Source organism: Camelus ferus, chromosome 7 (genome assembly GCF_009834535.1).
Source record: "Camelus ferus isolate YT-003-E chromosome 7, BCGSAC_Cfer_1.0, whole genome shotgun sequence".
NCBI lineage: Eukaryota > Metazoa > Chordata > Mammalia > Artiodactyla > Camelidae > Camelus > Camelus ferus.
Window position 1 is genome coordinate 11,485,442 of NC_045702.1, and position 24,166 is coordinate 11,509,607.

The following is a 24,166-nucleotide window of genomic DNA, read 5'->3' on the forward strand; positions in this document are numbered from 1 at the left end:
CAGAACCAACATAACATCAGTTTTGGGTTTTTCCCCTCTAGTTCTCCTGAAAGACAGCTTGCCAATTCCTTCAAATGTGTGAAATCCAATCTTTACTTTCTTGTTGGTTGCAGTATTTGGGTTCTAAATAAAGAGGAACAAATCAATGTTTGGCCATCACTCAAAAGAATTCCATATTTTAGGGTTAAGAATGGCAACCACGGAGCCCAGCACTCACAGCAGAACAATGCTAATGTTCTTAGGGTGACTCTCACTTGAGTCATGGGTTCTGAGGATGTCTGCTTCCCTAGATGCCACTTCCCCCATCAAGGGACTAGGGGACAATATAGGCTTGAAGTCATATTCTCCAACACATGTTTTCCAGGATGGTGGGATGCAGAATCTGAAACCTAGGCTGTATATATGGAATGGGGAGGCAGAAAGAACTTTATACCCTCTAATCATTAACTATACATGCAACAATACTATTTCCTTAGTTATTACTTTCTAATGTTTAATTGTGGTAAAATACACATGACATAAAATTCACATAAAATCCTGAAATTTTATAGTATACTTCTATACTATTTAGAAGTATACAGTTCCAGAGTATAAGGTACATTCATTGCTGTACAACTAATCTCCAGAACTCTTTTCATCTTGCAAAACCGAAACTCCATACCCATTAAGAAGCTCTCCATTCCTCCCTCTGTTCAGTCCCTGGTAACCACCCTGCTGTCTTCTGTCTCTGGATTTAACTACTCCAGATACCTCATACAAGTAGAATCATACAGTATTTGTCTTTTTGTGACTGGCTTATTTCACTTAGCATAATGTCTCCAAGGTTTATCTATGTTGTATTATGCGTCGTAATTTCCTTCCTTTTTAAGGCTGAATAACATTCTGTTGTATATATAGAACACATTTTTGTTTATGCATTCATCTATTGATGTACACTTGGGTTACTTCCACATTTTGGCTGTTATGAATAATGCTGCTATGGACATGGATGTACAAAAATCTCTTTGCGATCCTGCTTTCAATCCTTTTGGATGAAGACCCAGAAGTGTGGACTGCCAAATCATATAGTGATTCTAATTTTAAATTTTTTGAGGAACCACCACACCATTTTCCAACGTGGCTGTACCATTTTACATTCCCAGAATATCCTTGCCAATATTTGTTATTATCCTTTTTTTTTTAAATGGTAGCCATCCAAATGGGTTTGAGGTGGTTCCTTCGTAACTTTTACATTTTCCAAATTTTATATAATATCCCTGTATTATTTTAATAATTACAGGAAAATTCAGCAAAATACACTTAACCATTAAAAGTGATCATGCAAATACATACATATTAGTATAGAAAGACCTTTATCATACAGTTTAAAGTTTATTAATGTGAAGGCTACTGTAAGAGTTATAGTTATAAGACTGTGTATACTATTATCTATGTTTGGGGAAATACAAATACACATATTAATATGAATGTTTTATACAGACTCAGTGTAATGTGAAAAGGGATCTAAGACAATAAACCAGAATGTTAATAGTAACTATCTCCACATAACAGATATCTAAGTGATCTTAATATTTTCGTGTTTATTTTCTGATCTTTACCTAACAAATATGCATGTCTTCTACAATAACGAATAACGACAATAACGGGGGTAAACTGGTGAATAAGTTGAGAGTCACAGGTACCTAAGTTGCTCTAGGCAGCCATGCTGCTGTGGCCATGAAGTACCACTGAAATGTCTGAGAATGCACAAGCCAGGACAGAATCCTCTGAATCAGCTATAACCATATTGTATAAATTCTACTTTTAGTCCCTAAGTGCTCTGAGGGCTCTATTTGGCCAATATTATGATAGATGCTAAAATTCAGGAGTTGTGAGTATAGTAATTTGCCCCCTATACCCCACAACCCCAGAATCAGTAAAGACAAGACCTACGATGCCAATTTCTTAGGCTTAACCTGAAAACAAACAAACAAACAAAAAAAAAAAAACAGTCAGGGAATAGATAGAATATGTAAGGTACAAGGAACAAATGAGCTGAAGATATACTACTCCAACCAAACTATATTACATAATATTTTACAGTTACTGTTAAGAAATTTTTAATACTTTTCATATTTCTTGTGAAAACTCTCCTTTTTTATGCCTTATCATGTGTGTGTGCATTTAATGAGTTTTTTTGAAAAATCCCTATCTTGCTTATCTCCCTGAACTAAGAGAATTAAAGACAGTATGCCCAAATTTGGGCAAAGAAAAGTAAAGAAAGGAGTGCTTTAAGGAAAAGAGGCAAAAGCTGGGGCACAAAGCAAAATGCCAACCAACAATTCTTCCACTCACTAGAAACTCTGAAGCTTGTTCCTGAGCCATCCTTAAAATATACATCATTAACCCTCTCCACTCCATCCCTGGCCTTCAAATTGGGGAACTTTAACATTCCTGGAAACAACCCTTCAACACAGTGGCCCAACACGTTTTCAGCTTCCTCCAAAAACCCTCAAACTCAGGAGCATAGCAGATGTCATTAATGATGGAATTACTTAAGACCTAACGTCTTTAATTCTGAAATTATTCCCCAACCACAAAGAATGACTTTCCTTCCACATCTCTTATTCCACCCAGTATGTGTGTCCTCATGGTGGCACCAGCCAGTCCCTTGACATTCCTTTCTTAGTCTATCACCTGTGTTCTGGTTTCACTGCCTACCCATTCAGCCTGGATCCTGGATTAGTCACTGAAAAAACGGATTCATTACACGTTGGCTTCCTTGTATTTTCTCTGTTGGCATCTGGTCATAGGTTAGTCTCTCAAAGGATCAAGGGAAAGAAAAGGAGAGAACACAAACTGACCCTTTCCTTATAAATTTTTAACAATTCCCAACTGCCTGTCAAACTAAGAACCCATCACCTGAGTCTTGAATTTGAAGTTCTCCACTATGTAGTCCTGTTTTACCCCACGAATGATTTCTCAGCTATATTCCAATGAGCACTAAAGCTGTGAAGTTAGAGAAGTGACATGGGTTTCTAGGAAAGCTAAAGTGAGAGTTAAATAGTCAGAACCCCAGGCTTCACCCAGACAGCCCCACTTTATCTAACAGTGGGAAGTCATTCAATCAGTCACACTGCATGCATAAGACAGTATTGTTCAGCCATTAAAAACAATGTTCCCCATACAAGAAAATGTTCATGATGTTCATGGTGTTGAACACTATTTACAGCACCATCCAAAGTCTTAAATAGAAAACAGACCTAGGAATAAAAATTATCTAGTGGGAAATAGCCCAGTGTAAACTCTGGTTACATGAGAATGAAAGATTTATGAGTGCCTCTTAAATTTTCTTCTATTAATAATCATTCTGAAACACGTTTATATAATCTTTTAAATTTTTAAAAATATTTTCTTTGAAAAAAATGTTTGTTTTCTCATAAAAGACGGCTCCCCAAAGCCCTTGCTCTACATGTCTACCCTTTCTAAAATCCAGAAAGTGACTGATCAAACCTTACCTTTGCTGGAGACTAACATCTGGTGGCCGCCAGCAAGGATAGAAACAAGCTAGGCTGCTCACCCTAGAGGTTTCTAATACAAGGAAACCAAAAGCAGGGGAGATGGGGAGATGGGAGCAAACAAACACTATCCCTTCAGGCGAGATGCATCGTGTCTCTGTGTAGATCTTTTCTTCAATAATTCTCAAGTTATCCGCCACAAAGTCCTTGATGGTTAATCTTAGCAAATTGTCAGCCACTTATGAAAGGCAAAAATAAAGAAAATCTAAGCAAAGAGAACATGAATATCATCAACGATGAAAATTGACAAGCTTTTCACAAACATCAGAGATTTCCTTGTAGACAAGACCTTTCTGCTAAATCTTTAATACTCACCAGGTGCTTTGCCTTAGCACGTTCCTCCTCATTTGATATCCTCTCACGAAGAATAGCTCTGGTTAACTGCTCATTGGTTAAAGTCTTCTCTCCGTCCAGTTCCTTGCCTTGCTTAAGTCTGAGAAGACAACAAACATCTAACTAAGAAAAAAATTTTTTAGTAGCTGACATTTTTTTATGAAATACTTAAATAAAAAAATAGAAACAGCCATAGAGTTAGTAGCTGAAATCATCTTGGCCTAAAATTGATCAAAAGTGGGTATATTTTCTAGTAAATTACCATGCAGCCTTTACCTAAGCATTTAAAAGGACAGAACTCAAATACATTAAAAAGCTAATCGATCTGACTGCTGAATTAGCTTTATAAAGTTCTTATGTCAAATTGAAATCTGTCCACCTAAATATTCCATCCCTGGTGCTTCCATCTGCCCTCTGGAGACAGAAGTAATACATCTAATTAACAAGCCATTCACAAGACAAATATTTGAAGGTAACCATCATCTTCCCATCAAAACTAATTCAATTGTGTACTGAACATACACCAGGCACTGTGTGAGGCATTGATGACACAGTGCTGAACAAGGACCAGTACCTGTCCTCATGGACCTGACATCTGTAGAAGGGAACTAAAAACACAATTAAGGTATCCTTCCTCCCAGTAAATGACTTCCTCATGCAAAAATGGCCAGACTTTTCAATAGCAGGACTCCTCACTTGTGGAATAACTCGAATTTGTCCCTTGGCTCTGAACTAAATCTAACACTGTAGACATGGTCCAACAAAATAAGACAGCAAGAACTTCATCTCCCAAGATTCGTGCACAGTGCTAATTCTAATGAAGCATCCGATTGCCTTAGGTCTATCAGTGACCTCATCACACAATTAGATCATACTGAGTTACAATCCACTGAAACACCCACTCCTCACTGTGCATAACAAGGATAAATTACTTTGGCACAGATCTTCACCATAGTGCCTGGCACATAAAGGTATTCAGGAATCACTGGATGAGAGTTCATTTTAGTCCAATCTCATGGACAAAGATTTTCTGATTGCCTTTTCTTCTTTGAGCGAATAACCTCTCTATACCATCTTATCCCCAAAAGTATAAGCGATGCTTTAAGAAGAAAAAGTAAAATTGTTACTGTTACGTTGGTATAAGTGAAATTCTGAGTGCAATCTACTTTACAAGTGGGAATGATGAGGACCAAATTGAACTCAATACTAATCTATCAAATTTCAGTTTTAAAAAAGATTCTTGAAAAGAATTAAAGAAAATAAAATCTTCGGTTACTATTTTAAACTGCTACATCACCCTGATATTCTGAAATTCTCAGAAACCAATTATAACAGATAAAAATACCTTATAAAATATATTCCAAAGTTATAACACTTCCCACACCCCCCCCCAAATTAAACCGATGTGGTTTTGTGTCTTGAATAAAGATTAACAATAGAAACAAAGGTACTTTTACCCAAATAAATCCTAGAGTTACAGGAAACAAAAGTAACAGCAAAAACGAAGTGGTCCACCTAAGGCTATTGTGCTGGTAACTGCTGAGGTTACTGTACTAGATTAGAAAACTAGGCAGTTAGAGCATTTTTACCAACCTGTCACTTGCAAGTAAAATGCATAATCTACTTTACAAGTGAGGTAGAAACTAAGACAAAATAAGAAAACTTACTATCGTTTATGGATCACTGACTATATGCCAAACACAGTGTTAGGCACTTTACATACATACATAAAACTATTATAAAACTTACATTATTAGTTTTTGAACATAAAATGAATTCTATACAACTAGACTCTCATAGCTTCCATATTTGGTGTATCAATTTTTTAAGTATTGTTTATTTTAATAACTACATTTTTCTGAGTTAATTTACATGTGGCATAAATTTTAATTACAAATGGAGTTAAAAGTGGCTCAACTTTAAGAAATATCATAAAGCTTTAGCAAATAAATGAAAAGGAGGCAAAAACATAAGCTCAAAAGCCTTCAGTGTTATAATAAAAATAAAGATTATTTAGTTTGCAATATTTGGTACAGATGCAAAAACTGTGGTACTGGACTCCTGGATCCAAACCAAGGCTCTACCACCTACTAGCTGAGTAGGTGATTCAGTTAACCTCCCTGGGTCCTGTTATTCTCAGGAGTAAAACAGACTGTAATACCTACCTTACAGAGTTCTATATACACAAAGCATTTAGTGTAGAGTCTGTAATAATAAGGACTCAACACATTAAGTAAGTAGCAATAATAATAACAGTACCCACTATGGGGTCAGGAATGCAGGGAAAGCAGTTATTTTCTGAAAAGAAGAAAATCTCCAAATTCAGTACATATACCATGACTACATGTAGCTCTGTCTTCTTCATCCTTTTTTTTTTTTCCAATTTTTCACCAATAAGAAGTTCTACTTTATTTTTAGGATCTTCGAGGACTCCTAAAATGTCAGTTGACTATAATATTCTAGCAGCCCTACCCTTGCACATGTTCCTTTCTTTCCCACTTGCTTGTAAGCTCCATAAGGCAAAGACCTAGTCTGGTTTTTTTTTTTTCACTGCTAAATCCCTAGTGCTTAAAACAGTGCCGGCCACACAGCAGGGGCTCAAAAAACACTTGTTGAATGTGCACATGAACGAATGAGTGGCCTATTTCCAACCACAAACAAAAACAGGAAACAAGCTACAGAAAATAGAAGACTGAAGGATTTAAGAATCTGGAGACACAACCTGAACCCTACAAGTGCCGAGCCACCATGATGTCAAGGGTCACAAGTGTGATGATCCCAGACTACACTGCCCTAAAACATAGGGTGTTTTACATTCCACAACATTTCAGAGCCTCTGAAATATCAACACCTAGTTATGCTAGACTCTTGGCTAAAGAGAGATGGGACAAACTGACTAAAAAGAAATTTTCCTTTCTTACTTTCTAACTTTCCTTTCTTACAGTTACTTTCGTTTGTTCTTACAAGTAGACCTGCACAAATTCTAAAATAGTTTATTGTAAAAGAATGTCTGGAAAAAAAAAGGAAAAAAAAAAAGAAAGAAAAGAAAGGTCTGTTGACTGTTTATGAAACAGAATTCTGTATTTTTAGGTAGTCTGACAGTAGGAACCAGAACAAATTCTCATTACTTACCAGTAACTTACTTGAACAATCTAACAAACCTGTTTTCTCAGCTTTAAAATCTGAAGGTTGAACTTTATAGTCTTAAGGTCCCTTACAGTTAAAATTCCTACAAACATCATACATTAAATATATTATTCCCCATTCCAAAAAATTCTTGAGAAAGGTGCTGGCAGGGGATAAATGAAACAAAGGACCATTATCTCCAAATTTTATCATTTTCACTCATTGAACACATATTTCTAGTCTCATTCTTAGAGTTTCCAACTACTTGATAAAAACCGTACACTAGGAAAAAGTAAACAGGATGCAAAAATTCATCCAATATGTAATTACTGGTGATAGGTACTAACTATTCTGATTACTGAGAATACAACAGTGAGCAAGAGATACAGTCCCTACCCTCATGAAGCTTCAACTCTGCTACTTCCTTTTTTTTTTTTTTTTAAGTGAGCTTGCTATAAAACCATATTGGGTGGGAGCTGATATTTGAATTGAAATCTAAAGGACATAAAATGAGCACTATTAGGAAAGAAAAAGTATCTTCAAGGAAACATTAGTCAGGTCCAGAGGCAGTGAGAAATTATTTTCCTCAGTTAAACTTTTGTGCTGCCTTTTCAGATACCAAACACTGGAAGATCTAGAGTCACCAAGAGCTCCCTTAAAACCAAACACACAAACATACACACAGAGTTATCAATAAAAGTTGGTACAAGGCTTTGGAAGGATCCCTGAAGCTTAAATCGCTTTTGCAATGTTAGAAAAAATTTAGAAAATTTTAGAAGTTTTGCTTTCTCTCAAACTATTTTGGAGGGCAGAGTTCCAGAAAAATGGTGTAACAAGGGCTTTCGTTTAGTCCAATGCGTTTAGACATAAAAGCAAAAGACTAGAAATTTCTCAATTGTACTGCTCCTCATTTCCCCACCTCTCCCCTCCACATAATGCATTTATAGCAATACTTGCTTCAAATAAGCTGCTTCTTTTACCAACTCATTTAGATCATTTAACAAACTACAACTACTTTGCATAGAAAAACTGCTTGTAATCTTGAAGCTCCGAATTCTTTTCAGAACTTCCTCTCAGTGCTATTGCTTTTATATTCCGTCAGGCTTTCTGTTCCACGACCATCTAGAAAAGATAGGTGTCTGTGCGATCAACCAATTTTTCTCTTATTTTGAGCCCAATGCGATGATCTTGCTTTCTGGGCCTCCCTGAGTGCTCCTAGCCTCCCTGAGTGTAGAGCCAAAGCCAGGTTGTTTTGTAAACACTCCTCAAGAGAAAGAAGGGTGAGTCCTCATTGACATGGGAAGACAGGGCTTTACTTTTAAGGTCCCTGTTATGGGGGGGGGGGGGGAGGCAAGAGATGTAAAACATACGTCTTTCATTATTAACTTAGGTTTCCAAAGATTTAAGAATTATCTCAAAATAAAACTAAACATACCAAGTATCTTGGAGAATACTTTCTCTTTTTGATTTATTGGCATTTCTCACTTACTATTTCAGATCTCCTGGTCTAATATTATTCTACATTAAGCCCCTGATTTTAGTTTCATTTAAATTTCCTTCTTTTAAATACATATCTCTCCTCATTTAAATTCTCTGGAGTTTTAAGCAAAGACGTAGGAGTTTAGTGTAAACTTTTCTTATTTGCATTAAGTAATTGGATAGCTTGCCTAAGCTTAATGAAACAAATACCAGTCAGCTCTGCCCTTATACCTCAAGCCCCAGCAACTTAGCTCTTGTTCTCAATCACGTAAGAGATTTAAGATACACCAGCAAAATGAATTTCTGAACACCAGCTCAATCTCCTATAATGAATACTATTACATGTCCTTTAAAAGGAAAAAAAAAATAAACTTCGCATATATATTCAGTTCTCATCGATACGTTATATAAAATCTAATATTTCAATTTCTGAGTAAAAATCAGCCAATATTATTTTATTCCCAAAAACCTAAAAGTTTTAAGAAAGTGGGAAGGGTATTTTAAAGATAACTTTAAGGAAGCGTTTTTTATATACTCAACTTTGTTATCCCCCATGAAGGAGGCATTACTCTCTCCCTTCTTTTTTAACATGAGAAAAACTGAAATGTATAAAAGCACACAGGAAACGTGAAGCAACCTGGTCTCATTTCCAAAGCCACGCTTCTTAAACTTCCTGAAGGGTAACCACTCCCCATCCCCCCACATCACTTCCCAAATGAGTTTCTATTACCTTATTCATCCCTGCGGTCATATAAGGAGAGTTTCTAAACACCATATTATTCATAATTATTTTTAAAAGAAGCTCCTTTTTTATTTGTTTTCATTATATCAAGTCACAGTTTGCCAGAGTCAGAGTTATTACAAGCCCTTATCCAAGTGGTTTGGCTTTCAGTGGCCCTAAATGTTTCTCTGAACCCATGCACTGTTCATCTGGCCATTCACAAATACTCAGATTTATCTTCATGTAGGCTGACGCATAAGTAATGCTATACAATTCTGGCTTAGAAAATTACTTTATAATTTAATATATAAGGCCATTATATTACTGGGAGAAAGTTGATAAGAACCTCAGATAATGGGTGAGAATAAATGGGAAACTGAGATTGTTCCAGATAAAGTGATTTGAGGAAACGATTTATCTAAAATTGAACTATGACCATTACACACAGACAATATCTGCATAGTACTGCAATGTACTTGACTGTTTCAAACACAGGAAAGAAAAATAAGTGACTACAATCTCAAAGGTCACTTTTAATGCTAATCATGAATTTTATTTTAATACATCATACTTTGTCAGAACATGCTGAACTAGCATTCAAAATACTGTTTACTGTTCATTTTTTAAACAGAAAAGCTGAATTGGGTAATTAAATGAACTAATTATTAGACTATTAAAAACAATGAGAAAACAAGTATACAGCTTTCTATTAATAAGACTTTACAAAAATAAAAGTACATAGCAAGATTAATATGTTTCAGCTCAAAGTTTTTCAAATCCTGGAAGGAAATGTACATGCACTGAAGTTCCAAAATAAACACATGAAGATGAATGGACAATAATGTAACCAAGTAACGTTCATATATAATATGGATCTATATGTAACTATACGTAATATCAATATGTGTAACAGCTAAAGGGTTCACATTTATTAATGCTTACTTTGTACCAGGTACAGTTCTAAGCACCTGACAGGTGTTAACTCATTTAATCCTCACAACAACCCTATCAAATTTCAGACGAGGAAGCTGAGGCACAGATAAGTTATGTAAAACTAAGGGTAACTTACCAGAGGTCACAATGCCACTGACAGGTGTAGCCAGTCAGGCTGGCTTCGGGGCCCACATTCTTATAGATATACCCATGAACAGACACACACACAGACACACACACACAGACACACACACACACACACACATATACTATTAGAATGTAAACCAGGGGAATAAGAGCTTTGTCTTGTGCACTAACTACTGTAACCCAGACACTAAATGGTGCCTGGCTGTTGGCAGGCATTCAATAAATATTTTTGAAAGAAATGAATACAGAGTGTGAGCACAGTTTAGTATTATGGAGCATAAGTACTCTTTATATAATCATAATTTAGCAAGAAACAGCACTGTCTCGGAACACTGAATGACTGCAATCTAGCAAACCATACAGTAAATCAGTATTATTTAACCAGCATTATGACCTGGTTCTGAATATAACCAAGAGGACATTTATTTTGGTCATCTACATTTCTACATAAGTATCATTTAAAATGTCATTCAAAATTTAACAATCAAGGTGTCCTTCCTTTCCACAAAACATTTTTAAAAAGCGATTTTGTTTTAAAGCACACTAAAATTTAGTCACAATCTGGGCTTTCTCCTGCATGGCTTCAAAATGATGCCAGAGGGGGAAAACTCAGCCCGTAAGTAGAAGTCTACAGCTATCATCGGGGATTACCCACAGCTATAATCCTAAACGGTTCTCATCTCCCTCTTCGAGGTGGTCACCTCCCATCTACACATTGTATATTACTTTGTACCTCGAGTCCCTATTTCAAGTCTCACTTGAGAATAGGTTCTACCTGTCCTGGATTTTTTGAGAACTTTTTCTTACCAAATACATTCTTTTACTGCACAGGAAAATTCATTTATATTTGAAAAGAATTCGATTTTAGTTCACAATTTAATGTCACTGTGTCCATGGCCCACACACTCTCCTCCCTCAAGAATTCACAATTAAACTCCCTAGGACAACATTCCAAAGCCCCCTTGTCTTCCATCTACCAGAAGAACCTATGGCCTCTTTTTTTATTTGGCTTAAAATGAATATTTAGAGGCATCTTAAACCCCAATAATCAAATTCTATCTTTAAGTATACATCAATTGTCAGAATATCAAAACACAATGAACAACGGTGGAGTGGGGAGGCAGAGGCACACACCACTGAACTGTGCCGTATCAGCAGGACTTGGACATTAACTGTTTTACAGACGAAGTGGAAGGAAATGCCTGTGCAAGACTGGCTACTGTTAGAGACAGGTTTTGAAAGTATCTACACCCCTCTCCCTTGCAAACATACATTGGATGGGTGTGGCAGCTGTTTATTTACTAAGATGCTAGAGGAGGACAACCAGAGAGTCGTTGGAGGAAAAAGGAACTAGAAGTCAAACGCAGGTATCTCTGGAGCAAATCCCTTTCATCGGGCTGGCTAAGCAAGACAGCAACTCCTCTGGCAAGCGCTGACCTCATCTTGGATGGGCCTGAGCCAGGACAGATGACAATGTGAGATGGCTGCCTCCTGAAGTCAGGAAACTAGGACAATATTCCTGGTTTGGTGACCTGAGAGTCATGGTTGGGCTCTGAGCTATGAAGAAATGACAGCATCTTACTATCCTTAGTCTACAAAATATACATCAAGCCTTTTACAGCGTTTTGCATTTGTATTTTTTTTGTTAAAAGACACATTTTTTGCCAGGACACATATTTTGAAATTATGTCCTTGGTAAATTGTTAAGTCTTGGGCAACTTTTGGCCAGAGAGAGAGAAAGATATTACTATTCTCCCTTCTAAGATTTGTAGGGGGAAAGAATCAATATTTTTCTTCTTTCCTATTTCAAAGGACTTTCAAGCTTGAACTAAACTGCAACCTCTCCCCTCCACCTGCATCATGCCTCTCAAATATACACAGATGGTACCTAACCCACTCCAGCGCTTTTTATGGTAGATGCTTTAATGTTAAAGCTTAGCAGATTCCTCCATCAAGCCCACAGTACACATTTTTAAAGAAAGAATAATTACACAAAGTCCTTTATTATTTTTTAAAAGTAGTCTTTGTATTTCTAATCACTTTTGTCTCTCATATTGAGCTAATTTGATTGGTGCATAAAGGTTAATGACTGCTGTCTTTATTAACTTTGTTATCATTACATAATTGTGCTTTTTTATTCTGTTTAGTGCTTATAACCTTTCTTTGTATCTTTGTTCATCATAATTCTTCTTGTTTGGTACAGCTATGCCAATCCATTAACTTTTTAACTTTTATTAGATTAAAACAAATTACTTTGTTTTAAGTTTTAAGTGTATGTTATATAAATAATACATAGCTCTGATGGGGGGTGTTGTCATAGAATCTGGCAGCAAGATCTTTAAATGGGTGATTGTGGCCAGTCACAATTATTAACAGTATAGCAACTGATAACACTTCAATTTATTTCTTTCATTTTATATTACGTTTACTATTAATCTTAACTTTATTGTTATTTTTTTTCCCTTATTTTCCCAGCTTTATCAAGTTACCATACATTCTCTCCCCCTCTCAAAAAGATATGCAGTATTTTTCCACGTGATTAGTGGTCATTTCCTTCCTGAACGTTCACAAACACTTTTTTTTGCCTCCTACTGTTTAAAAACAAAATTCCTACTAATTTTTTGGCGACCACCCTCTGCAAACTCAGTAAGATTATATCATTTAAATGCTTTGACTCCCCATTCCACCCCCAACTCTTAGCTAAGAGTTCAGTGCTTTTAAATTTATACAATTCTTAGTTTTCTCATTAAGAATTAATCTTCATTTTCAAGAACCCATATTAGTAGCTTTATTAGCTGTTCCCGGTCTGTCCTCCAACCACATACACAGTGCAAAGACAGAGCCTCAGGAGGGCTTCTTCTCTTTTCCACCCTTCTCTAGTTCAAGGTCTCTGTTGTAACTGAATTGGAATTTGGTTAGAATTCTTTAACAGTCTTCTTGAGATGGGCTAGTGTGTCAGATATTTAGCTACAACTCGGCCTCACACCCCTCTTCTATCGTCTGCCTTGTGAAGTGGGAGCTGGGAGTCTCTAACCCCATTCCTGCTTTGCCGCTGGGTCCCTGTTAGGCTCTGCCAATAGAGGGTGCCAGAGGGAGCCTACAGGCTGCAGGAGGAAAAAGAACTCTGTTTGCCGTATGCCTTCCAGCATCACTCGGGCCTCACTGCTCACACCAGCAGCAGCACCTGCTCCTGCAGCAGCAGATCAATCCAGACTGCAGTTTGCCCGCACTTGCAAAATCAACCCTACTGCACCCTACTCTGGAGACATCAGCCCTGTCTTTTGGCAGACTCCTCAAAAATCAGTGGGTCCCAGACCCACTGGCCTCTCAAGACCAGATAGGAGATAGGATTGCTACCCTCCTCAGAGACCTGAGCTGCAGCTCCACAGAGCCCCTCCTCCAAGCTTCAGTTTTAATGTCCACCTCCTGCCTGGGCTACCTCTAGGATAGCTTAGAGCTACACTGTCCAATACAGCTGATACCAGCCTCAGGTGGCTATTAAGCCCAAGAAATTCGGCCTGTCCAAATTGAGATGTGCTGGTGGTATAAAATACACACTGGACTTTTAATACTTAGGATGAAAATAAGAATGTCTCATTAATATATTTCATATTGACTGTATGTTAAAATAACATTTTGAATATACTGGGGGAAATAAAATATTTTAGAATTATCTTCACCTCTTTTTTCTTATTTTGATGTGGTTCCTTGAAAAATTTTAATTACATAGATGGCTCATGTTATATTTCTTTTGAACAGCACTACCCTAGAGTTGTTCTGTTGTTGTTTCCCCTTTCCAGCTCTTAAGTGCCTCATTAACAATTCTTACATTAAATTCTCCCTGTAAAAATAACTGATGAGTTTGTCTCCTTAGTGGATTCTGGCTGCAAGCTGTTAACATTAATAAATTCTTAAGTCACTTTTTCACCCTGACAGGTAAATGAGAGCTCATCACACTATTGGGGGGTTTCAGTCCTTTCTCAGGAACCCCTAGATGTCACTCTGCCTTGCAGCTTCCAGTCTGGCAAAGAAAAGCCTGAACCCAGACTGATCCCATTTCTTTATAAATTAGTGGTGCTTTCTGTCAGGAAGCTTGTATGATTTTCTCTTTATCCTTAGAATTCAGAAAAGTTAGCAGTCTATGACCAGGTGTGCATCTTTTCTCATCAATCCCTCCTAGAATCAAGAGAGGTCTTTCAATTTGCAGACTCAATCTCTCTCTACCTCAGTGAAATGTTTTATATTATTTAATTATGATTGTTCCTCTCTTTCTCTTTCCTTTATTTCCACCTAGAATTTTGTCTGTTTCATCAAATATAACATGCACAAGGTTATTTCCCCCAATTCTTCAGTATTTATGAATTCAATATGTATCTTAAAGTCAACGTTTCTTACAGTCAAGTGGCAACAGTTGCCAATGCTACAAACATCAAAAGCATCATTGACATATTCCAACAGTTCTTGCTAGAAGCACCTTTTTTGAGCGTCTTTCTCCCTGGCTGCTGCTTCTTTCCATCTTCTACTCACTAGGGCTCAGACCGAGCTGCTGGGCTATGTTAGGCGGAGGTTCCCACTGAATGGTGGGGAAGAAGCGGTCTCTACCCTGTGGCCCAGCGGTATACTACCCACTGAGACGTTCTCGGCTCCTGGTCAAGGAAACTAGGAGAAGGTCTCTCTCTTCTCAATCTCTCACTCCCTATCCACACCAGTTAACAGGGACAGAGAAACCAAAAGGTTTTCTCAGGAACATTCAGACAGACTGGGGTCAACTTCGGTGATCCTTGAGCCATGCTGAAACTAACCTACTGGCTCACATCCAGCTATCAGATGCTCTTCTAAGAAAAAGCCACTGAGAATTAGACTAAAATTGCAATGAGAGGACAGTGGAGATGTTTTGAAGTCACCAACTCCCTAGAATCCTCTCCACTTTTAAAATTTCTATTTTATCTTTTAAAAGGAACACTGAAGGATTATATAAAGCATTTTAGGGCAGAGTTATTAGACAAAAAGTGCTAGATGGGGCAACCTCAGGCACTGTACGTTAATTCTTACAGAAATATTTTCCTATATCATCTCTGCACTGTAAGCTGCATTCTCCCCACCAAAAAAACCTTGAGGTGTAACATAGCCTCACTGTACTATAAGCACTGTGAAGTCTTTCTAAATACATACGGGGGAAAACTAACACCAAAACACAATCAAAGAGCAATTCTACATGGGGAGAGAACAACATGGTGTGGTTTTGCAGCTCAGGGATAATAACCTGGCATAACCAAAGGACAGGTATTGGGGAATCAACGGACAGAAGACAGGCCCACCTATACTACAGAGCACTGCTCCGATAAAGTACCACACAGTAGTAAGTTTAAGATGAAACTCCATGGCAAGCACCTGTTCTATAACGCTGGTGAAAGAGGCTCAGCCAACTGCTGTAAAAGGTCAGCCTAGCTGAGAGAAGAGGGGTATCCTCTTTGTAAAACTGAAGGGCAAGTGAAGCTGTATGCAACACAGAGGGACAACCCGCCTCCCAAGGAGTAAAGGCTGCAAAAGCAATTTTGTTCCCAAAATACTATTTGAAACCCACCCCAATGAAAGGATAAACAGTCAAATTTTGTATCATTGAGCACAGCCACAATTGTTATTATTAGGTGGTTAAACACAGGCTTTAGAAAAGAATCTCCATCAGTCACATTTCTGAGTAAAGACGGTCCTATATTTTTTACCTTAACTACTCTGTAACCTCAAAAGAAATATCAAAAGTTGAAGAGGCCTTTCCCATGAGACCAGGCTCATCTTTCTGTTTAAGTCACCTTGGTCTGCCCAGGAAGTACTGCAGACAGCCTCAGCACCGCCACCCCCCACCCCCACAACAATGCATCCTCCCTAGATGACAGCAATCCGTTTTCATGCCTCTCTGACTCTATTCATCAGCTAAAAATTCATTCCTTGGCAGATGTTTTATTTCTGGTATTCCTGATGAAATCAGGCTAAAGAAAAAACAAATTCTAATAAAAACACATTGATCTGAAAGCCAGTGAGCAGTATATTGGATTTCACTTTATTTTAATTTTCACCTTAAACATAAAATGGGACAGCAGAAACATGTATCGAAAGAGCAAACGATGTGCAATTCTGTATGACTTTACCCACTGTCATTCCAGGGTGACTCCTGTTCATCCCCTTGATATTTCTCACCTGTGACTCTCAAGTTGAATCACAGGCATACTTTAAGGAATAAGAATTACCATTCAGAATTCACATCAGTGATGAAAACAAACAAATGGAGTCGCCTGAAATGAAAATGCACTAAAAAGTACCTTTTTTTTTAAAAAAAAAAAAAAAGTACCTTTTGCTAATCTACTATGTAGACTGTAGCGTGAGAACATGGAATCAACCAGCAGGAGTCAGAACAGATCACCGAGGCCTTGCTCTTGAGGCGGCTGCCCTGACAGAGGTCCCACTCACTCCACTGAAAGACACTCAGACCCACGTAGTCCTTTCACTCTCTAATCCATTTAACTTATTTTTAGTATTGAAGATTTTAACATACAACCCATGCCATTTAAATGAAAAAAATGCATAATATTTAACTAGTAATATTCTAGTAGCTACCATTTATGGAGTACCTCCTTAAGCCAGGTATTTTAACAGGTGGTTTACATACATTATTTCATTTAATCCTCACAAAAATCCCACAGAGCAGTTGTTATTCACCTGTCAGAGCTTAAGAAATCAAAGCTGAGAAAAGTGAAATAAATTCCTCAAAACCACGTAGGAAAGTTATATGGTGGCATTCATATCCTAGACTTGTGACTCCAAAAACCACGTGCTAGTCACTATACCACAGTGATCTTGCGTGTGTGAACCAAAATGCTTACTCAAAGCTCCTCGAGGTAAAATGTTCCATGTTCTGATTCAAATATTAATATATACGTCTAGCTGCTCCCCCCTCCCTTAACAAAGCCCTTTCTGCATCCGTCTATGCCAGGCACAACCACCATTCAGTCTGCCCTAACACAGCTGCAGCAGCAAACTCAGGTCCTGATGTCACGTGGCAACAAGTGGCTGACAGATCATCCAGAATGTGCTTCCACGCTTTTGTTTTTCCACTCACAGACTCCTGAGGTTGACAAATACAGCTACAGTGCTACTCCAAAGGTACAAATCTGCATATAAAATTAAATTATATGAGGAAACAGAAACTAAAGATTACAGTTACACTGCGCAAGACTACAAAATTCTGTGTATAACATAAAAATCAGAAGAGGTTTGTGTTAGGTCTTTTTCCCTTAAGAGTTACTAAGGCTGAAAAGGTAACAAATTAGCATTTAAGTTGCTTGCAAAGGCATAAATGCCCATATAGTGCCTGCAAATTTAGTAGTTACAGAGGTGGCGATCCTCCCAAACCCGTTCACTAACCCCCCATAATTTGGGGAGAGAAGGAAAAGGGATTCAACATTGGAGTAAGGAAGAAGTATGCTCACCAGGCTTTTCAAACGGACCATTTACTATAGGGCAGCCTTTCAAGAAGAAAAAACTGTGGTGTGGAAGCACAACAAGGGAAGGCAATTACAAGATAAACTACAGCTGAATACATCGTGGGCATACTGCCTCCACGTCACACCCATGTCTAACAACATAAAAACTTCCAAATGACTAGGTAAATCGCATGTGCTTACACAAAGAAAACTCCTTCCATGATGTTAACAACCAGCTCTAAATTTCTACTATGTTATAGGCCTGAGGAACTGAGGCTTTTTAATTATACAATATTAGTCACTGACACAGTGCTCCAAGCCCCCGCAGCACGAACCATGTTAGCTAAACTAACAAAATGAATAATTTAACTCTCAGCCAGCAGGAAGTCACTATGCCACCTTCATTATTTACCTCACAATGCCCATTTCTATCATTTTTAAAATAACAGCCGTAGGTGTTCAAGATGAGCCCACTGGATCCTTACATGCATGGTTCTTAATTCACATGTCACAGGAAAATTAATCCATTCTCTGTTCAAAAAAATCTAGTAATCAAGGATTAAACATCAACCTTCATTCTTACTGTTCTTCCTTATTAAATTCTAATCCATTAAATGTCAATAATCAACTAAGGTATAATATAATCAATATAACCATACTTGAGATAAAGCTCAGAAGCTATGTTATTGCCATTGCACAAAAACAATGTTATCTCCTCAGCAACTGTGTATTTTCAAACCTTCTGCTATCTGAATTTTCCTTATTGCGTGAGAAAAAGGACTTATTTTCTTTTTTTAAGAAGAAACAATTTTAGACACAAAAATGCTATCATTTTCCTTCCTGGGAAGAATTTTATGGCTTCTCACTGTAACTAACAGGGTTGTGAAAAGCAGCAAGAAACCAGATGTGTTCACGGCAATCCAGAACAAATTGTGTCACAGAGACCAAGGCTTGAACTCAATCACTCTCTTACACTCCAGCCGAATATCAAAAGTTTCCTCTACAGTTCACAGGAAGCCGACCTAGCTTTGATTCTGCAGAGATGATAGCCATCAGGGAGATTGGAAAAATGGATCCTGAATTAGAGACTGCAGTTTTATAAGCAGCTGGAATTGTACTAACTCATAATCAATTCCTAGTTAAAATAATTTAGAAGATAAATAAATACTGTCAAGGAATAAAAATTTCAGGGATAACTATAAATTTCATTAAGATATATAGCAGATGTTACATGGAAGATGAATATTCATTCCTTCTGTCTTCTACTGCAATCCATTTTATCTTTACAGTGATTTCCAAACATCCCAACTCAAAATGCTTACATTGTACAAAAATTCAACGACAACACATTTGTGGTGCAAACAGTTTGTCATTTTTTGCTTAGTTCAACATGACTAAGTTTGTTAATGTATTTTGACAGACTTGCATAACATCCTAAAATGTTTTGAACAATGCAGTTTAGGTTGCAATGCAATATTAATGAGTGAATAATGTTCTTGAATATAAGGTTTAATATTTAATGATTCAAAAGTGCTGCCTGGATTTGATGCAGAAGAAAAATGTGGTTTGGAATCACTGTATTTATCAGGAGACCTGTAAAAGAGACTCTGGACTCCAGGCAAACCTTTAACCTAAACTTTGAGCAGGTGTCTCAGGTGTGAAATTGATGCTCTGCCAATGGATTTCTAGTGCTTATCAGTATTCACAATATCACACCATTTATCAAGTGTCATTCACCAGAATTTTTAAATTACTAGAAACTCACACATCTGTGCCAAGAGGTACCAAAAAAAAAAAAAAAAAAAGTGAGGGTTAGTTTTAAAGAAAACACTGTGTGGTCTACATTCAAATACATTTAGGAATCAAATCTGCCAGTTGTATCAACATGTCAATTTGATTATTCTTCTTTTTAAAAATATATGAAACGGGGGAGGAGGGTATGACTCAGTGGTAGAGTGCATGCCTAGCATGCACAACATCCTGGGTTCAGTCCCCAGCACCTCCACTATTTATAAATAAGTAAATACATACCTAATTACCTCTCCCCCAAAAATATAAAAAATTAAACTTTAAAAAGTAAAATAAATATGTGAAACAAATCAAGTAGCAAGTTCAGACCAAATGACGACTTACCTCCACATCTTCTATAAAGGGAAGTTCCTAATCTAAAGAATCTCACAGAGAACTTGGTTCAAAGTTAGAGTACAATTAGAATCTAATCCAATGAATGGATAATCTGCACAATTACTGGACTTGCCTCATTTGCAGATACTATATCTTAAAAATAAGCATTAAAAGGGCAACAAGAGCAGGATTTACTGAAACCAGTTAAATAATACCCCAAACCACAAAGCTGTGAAGAAAGGACTGTAAGGCACTCCTAACTGGAATTTTCATATTACTTGTGGTTTGGAAACAAAACACTAGTCAAAGGATGGAAATATGACTCAATTCCCAACATTCATCTGCATTTATAGGTCATAACAGCCATGTCAATAATGACTAAAATATAACTTAAAATGTCTGGGTTTAAGACTTGACTCTGCCACATACTGATCTTCTCAATATAACCTCTCTAAGCTGCTGGTTTTCTCATAGGAAGATGGGCACAGTAACACCGTAGTAACACAATTGTTAGAGAATCAAATTAAAGAACTTGGTAAGCACTAGGTCAAACAAAAAGCATCAATACCAATATGAGTAAACAAAGAAAAATCTAAGTAACATTTCCTGAGCACCTGTAATGCTCTTGGGAAGGGCCTGCACACACGACTCCACATAACATGATCACATGTGGTGGTTGGAACACAGAACAGGCAACAGCAATTTTTATGTTGCCTCATTTAGCTTCTATAATAAAGAAGGAAAATAAGCACAAAATAATAGAAGAATTAACACAAATCTACAAATGAAATATTTTCTCACCTAAACTTTCATTAATGTCATATTCTGGTAGTTTATCAAGAATCTTCATTCATAAAAAGACAAATTATCAGTGACACTCAATGCTTTATTAATCTATTTGATATAACATGTTTCAGTCATTGATTAAAGTATTTATTGAGCATTTATTATCTGCTTAGAAGTGTACAAACCACAATGTTAAAAAAAAATCAGTAATTCTACCATCGAACTACAGTAACATTCCTTCCTTTATATCATGACATTTATACAATGCTATTAATTAAGTTCACTCTATTCCATTTTTACCAGATCAGCAATTATATCAACAATTATTTCAAAAAGACACAAAACTGCTTTCAAATGTATACTGCAGAAAACTTTAAAAGTTTGCCAATGATAGATAACAGTCTTAGGTCACTGTAAGATCTTCATTACCACCACTGCCAAGAAGAGTCCTTTTTTTTTTTTTTTTTTTTTGTTAAACCATTTGAAAGAACTGATGCTACAAATTCAATGAAAATTAATTAATTTCTCCTAAGCACCAGTCCTGCTCCTGCAGGTAATGACAGTATCTCTTTAAGGTAGCACGGATTCAGTAATTAGACTTTTCTCAAGTGTGAATAACTGAGACAAAAAGGCAGGTATTCACTTTGTACTTTTTCACCCACCCCAATCCAAAAATCTATATTAAATTATAGCAGCTTTTATGATTATTCTCTAATTTACAATGTACTTAAGGGCAGAACAGAATGCTTAGGAAAATGGTAGAAAGAATACCTAAGAAACTGTTAATGATGGTTACCACTGAGGTGTGGGATGAGGTACTGGACTTAGCTTTTTTCATTTTTGTGATGTTAATATTTTCATGCAAATGTATTATGTTTAAATAAAATGTTAGAGCAAACAGTGAATATTAGAAATATCATGCAAACTATAAATGTAGTTTTAAATTTTCTAAAAGCTACATAAAACAGAGTAAAAAGAACCAGGCCAAATTAATTTTAACAATGTACTTTATTTAGCCCAATATATCCAAAATATTACCAATGCCACACGTAATCAATATAAATTATTAAAGAGATATTTTATATTTTTTTCATATTGAGTCTCTGAAATCTGGTAGGTATTTTAAACTTAGAGCAGATCCCAATTTGGACCAACCACACTTCAAGTGCTTAGTACAGGGGTACAAAAAGTTTCAAAGGCATATCCAGGCATAAGTTAGGTATTTTTCTTCCTAAATTTCAAAGCAGTAGGACGGTGCTCATTAAAAACTTCTTTCATCAGTTCTCAGCTCATGGCATGCTACTGTTTCACTGTTGATTTCTAAGGTCTTCATCCAACCCTTGCATGTTATTTACCTTCTTGGTCCCTAAGTAAGAACTCTTAAAATTACATATTTCATGTGCAGTGCCACTGACTATCTTCATTTCAGGGCTTTACATCAGCAGAAGTGGCTACCACTCATCACTTGGGTCTCCCTTTCAGAATATCTTTTAAAAGTCAAACAAAATTGCATCCCTTTCCCCCACACATAACACTGCAATATTCAGCACCTGAGGCCCACAGACTTTATAGAGGTTCTCCTGGCGCTTGAAAAGGATTTTCTGAGTAAGCAAAATAAAAGTGAAGGCACCAATACATAGGAACTACCACTTAACATCAATATCAATTTTATAATTAATACTAATTGACTAAAAGGAATATTTCTCAGACTAAAAGCCAAGCTGATGTTTTTAACCCACTTGTTGATTTAAAAAGAAGAAAAAAGTTCTCACTTCTCCCATTTGGTACTTTTGGACTAGACCTGGGCACACCCTTGGAAAAAGACAATCAATAGCTCATGCAGAAGAGAACAAGTTCATCTAGCTTCATTTGCTTTTTTCCTGCATTTTCACCAATATAGAGATTTTCTACACTCCTTAGAAAGGATAAAGGCAAGAAGAAATGAGAAAGAGTATTTGAAGAAAACACTATACAACTAGAGTATAATTAATTCTCTGAAATGGATGGATCGGTAGATGGATGTAAGAACGGATAGTTAGATAAGATTGATAATCACATTTACAGAGCATTTACTATGATTCTGTGCAAGTCACTGCTCTGTGCTAAGAACTTTACATGGAATATCCTACTGAATCCTCAAAATAACCCTAACAATAACCCAAGGTGGGTGTTATTACTGCCCTCCATCTAACAGATGAAGAAAGTGACCCTTGAAGAAGTCAAGTAATTGCTATGTGATCTATAAACTAGTAACCCATAAAACTGGAACTCAAACCCAAGCAGTCTGACCTTTGAGACCATACTCTTAACCACCACACTCTACTGCTCTTGAGTTCAAAGAAAGGAGTCCTCTGTAAGAATAAGCATTTTGTACTGGAAGTTTAATGTGTGCCAGGTACTCTATATATGTCGTCTTAATCTTCATTTAAAAACAAGCTTATCAGGTAGGTATTCTCATTAACCCAATTCCATAACTAAGGAGACTGAAGTGCAGAAGGGTGAATCATCTACTCAGGATCACAGATCACTAAGAGGCAAAGCCAGCATTCAGATCAGATCTCTACTCCATAATGTTGTCCCCTACTGTTCTCCCTCATAATTTAGGTGGATTTGTATTTAGAATAATGGTAGAAATCCATGAGACTTTCATAGTACTAAAATAATTTTATTTGTAGTACTTAATAGTTCACAGAAAGTATTCTTTATACAGAGATAACCTGGATAAAGATAAGCGCTACCAAAAAAACAACCACAACACTACTTTAATTCCTAATTTATGTTTCACTTGCTTTAATAGAATTAACTCAGAATGAGAGTGCTATTTAAACAGGGGCACATTTATAAATTTTTTCTTTTCAAGTATCTATACAACTCTCATTAAAACTGCTCTTCCACTTAATGTCACATAATAATGACACCTCCTAAATCTTCATACACAGTACACTCATATTGGCAGTAAATGTTGTAATGATATTAACTTAGCATTCATTTAGTGATTGAGCAAGAATAAAAGTGAAAATGAGTGACCCTGATATAAGTTTCATTATGGTTTCCAGGATAAAATGATATGGCTAAGTCACTGAAAAGTAAAGCACATTTTGAATTTTCAGGCATCATAGTATGTATATGTCTGGGAATGTGGTGAAAAAAGTAACCAATGAGACCAATTCAAATAGTTTTTGAAAAAATTAATCCTAAGAGCACTAAGGATCTATATATTAAAATTAATCAAGATAAACCTCAGCAGATTCTCAAGTAAGATAAATTGTCAAAGACAATACACGACATGATTTGCAGAAGACTGCTAGAACTTGAAACTGTCATTATTACCGAATTCTTTAAAATTCCATATTAAGATCCATGTTTACAGAGATAACGGAACATAGAACTGGTAGACATGCTCCTAAAATACCCTAGAGGCCTGTTTGCTTTAAAAATAGGCTTCAAAAGGTAAATTAACCTCTCTGAGATTGGGTCATTCC

General features: G+C 36.6%; 1 protein-coding gene across 9 annotated transcripts in view; it reads right to left on the reverse strand.

Annotated features, from left to right (window-relative positions):
- Positions 1-24,166, reverse strand: part of CHCHD3 (coiled-coil-helix-coiled-coil-helix domain containing 3) — a 257,884-nt gene that overhangs the window by 159,353 nt on the left and 74,365 nt on the right. For all 9 annotated transcript variants that reach the window (XM_032483360.1, XM_032483365.1, XM_032483358.1 and 6 more), the window contains one exon: positions 3,873-3,990. In XM_032483360.1, coding sequence (XP_032339251.1) covers positions 3,873-3,990 — 118 coding nt within the window. The remainder of the gene's footprint in view (positions 1-3,872; positions 3,991-24,166) is intronic.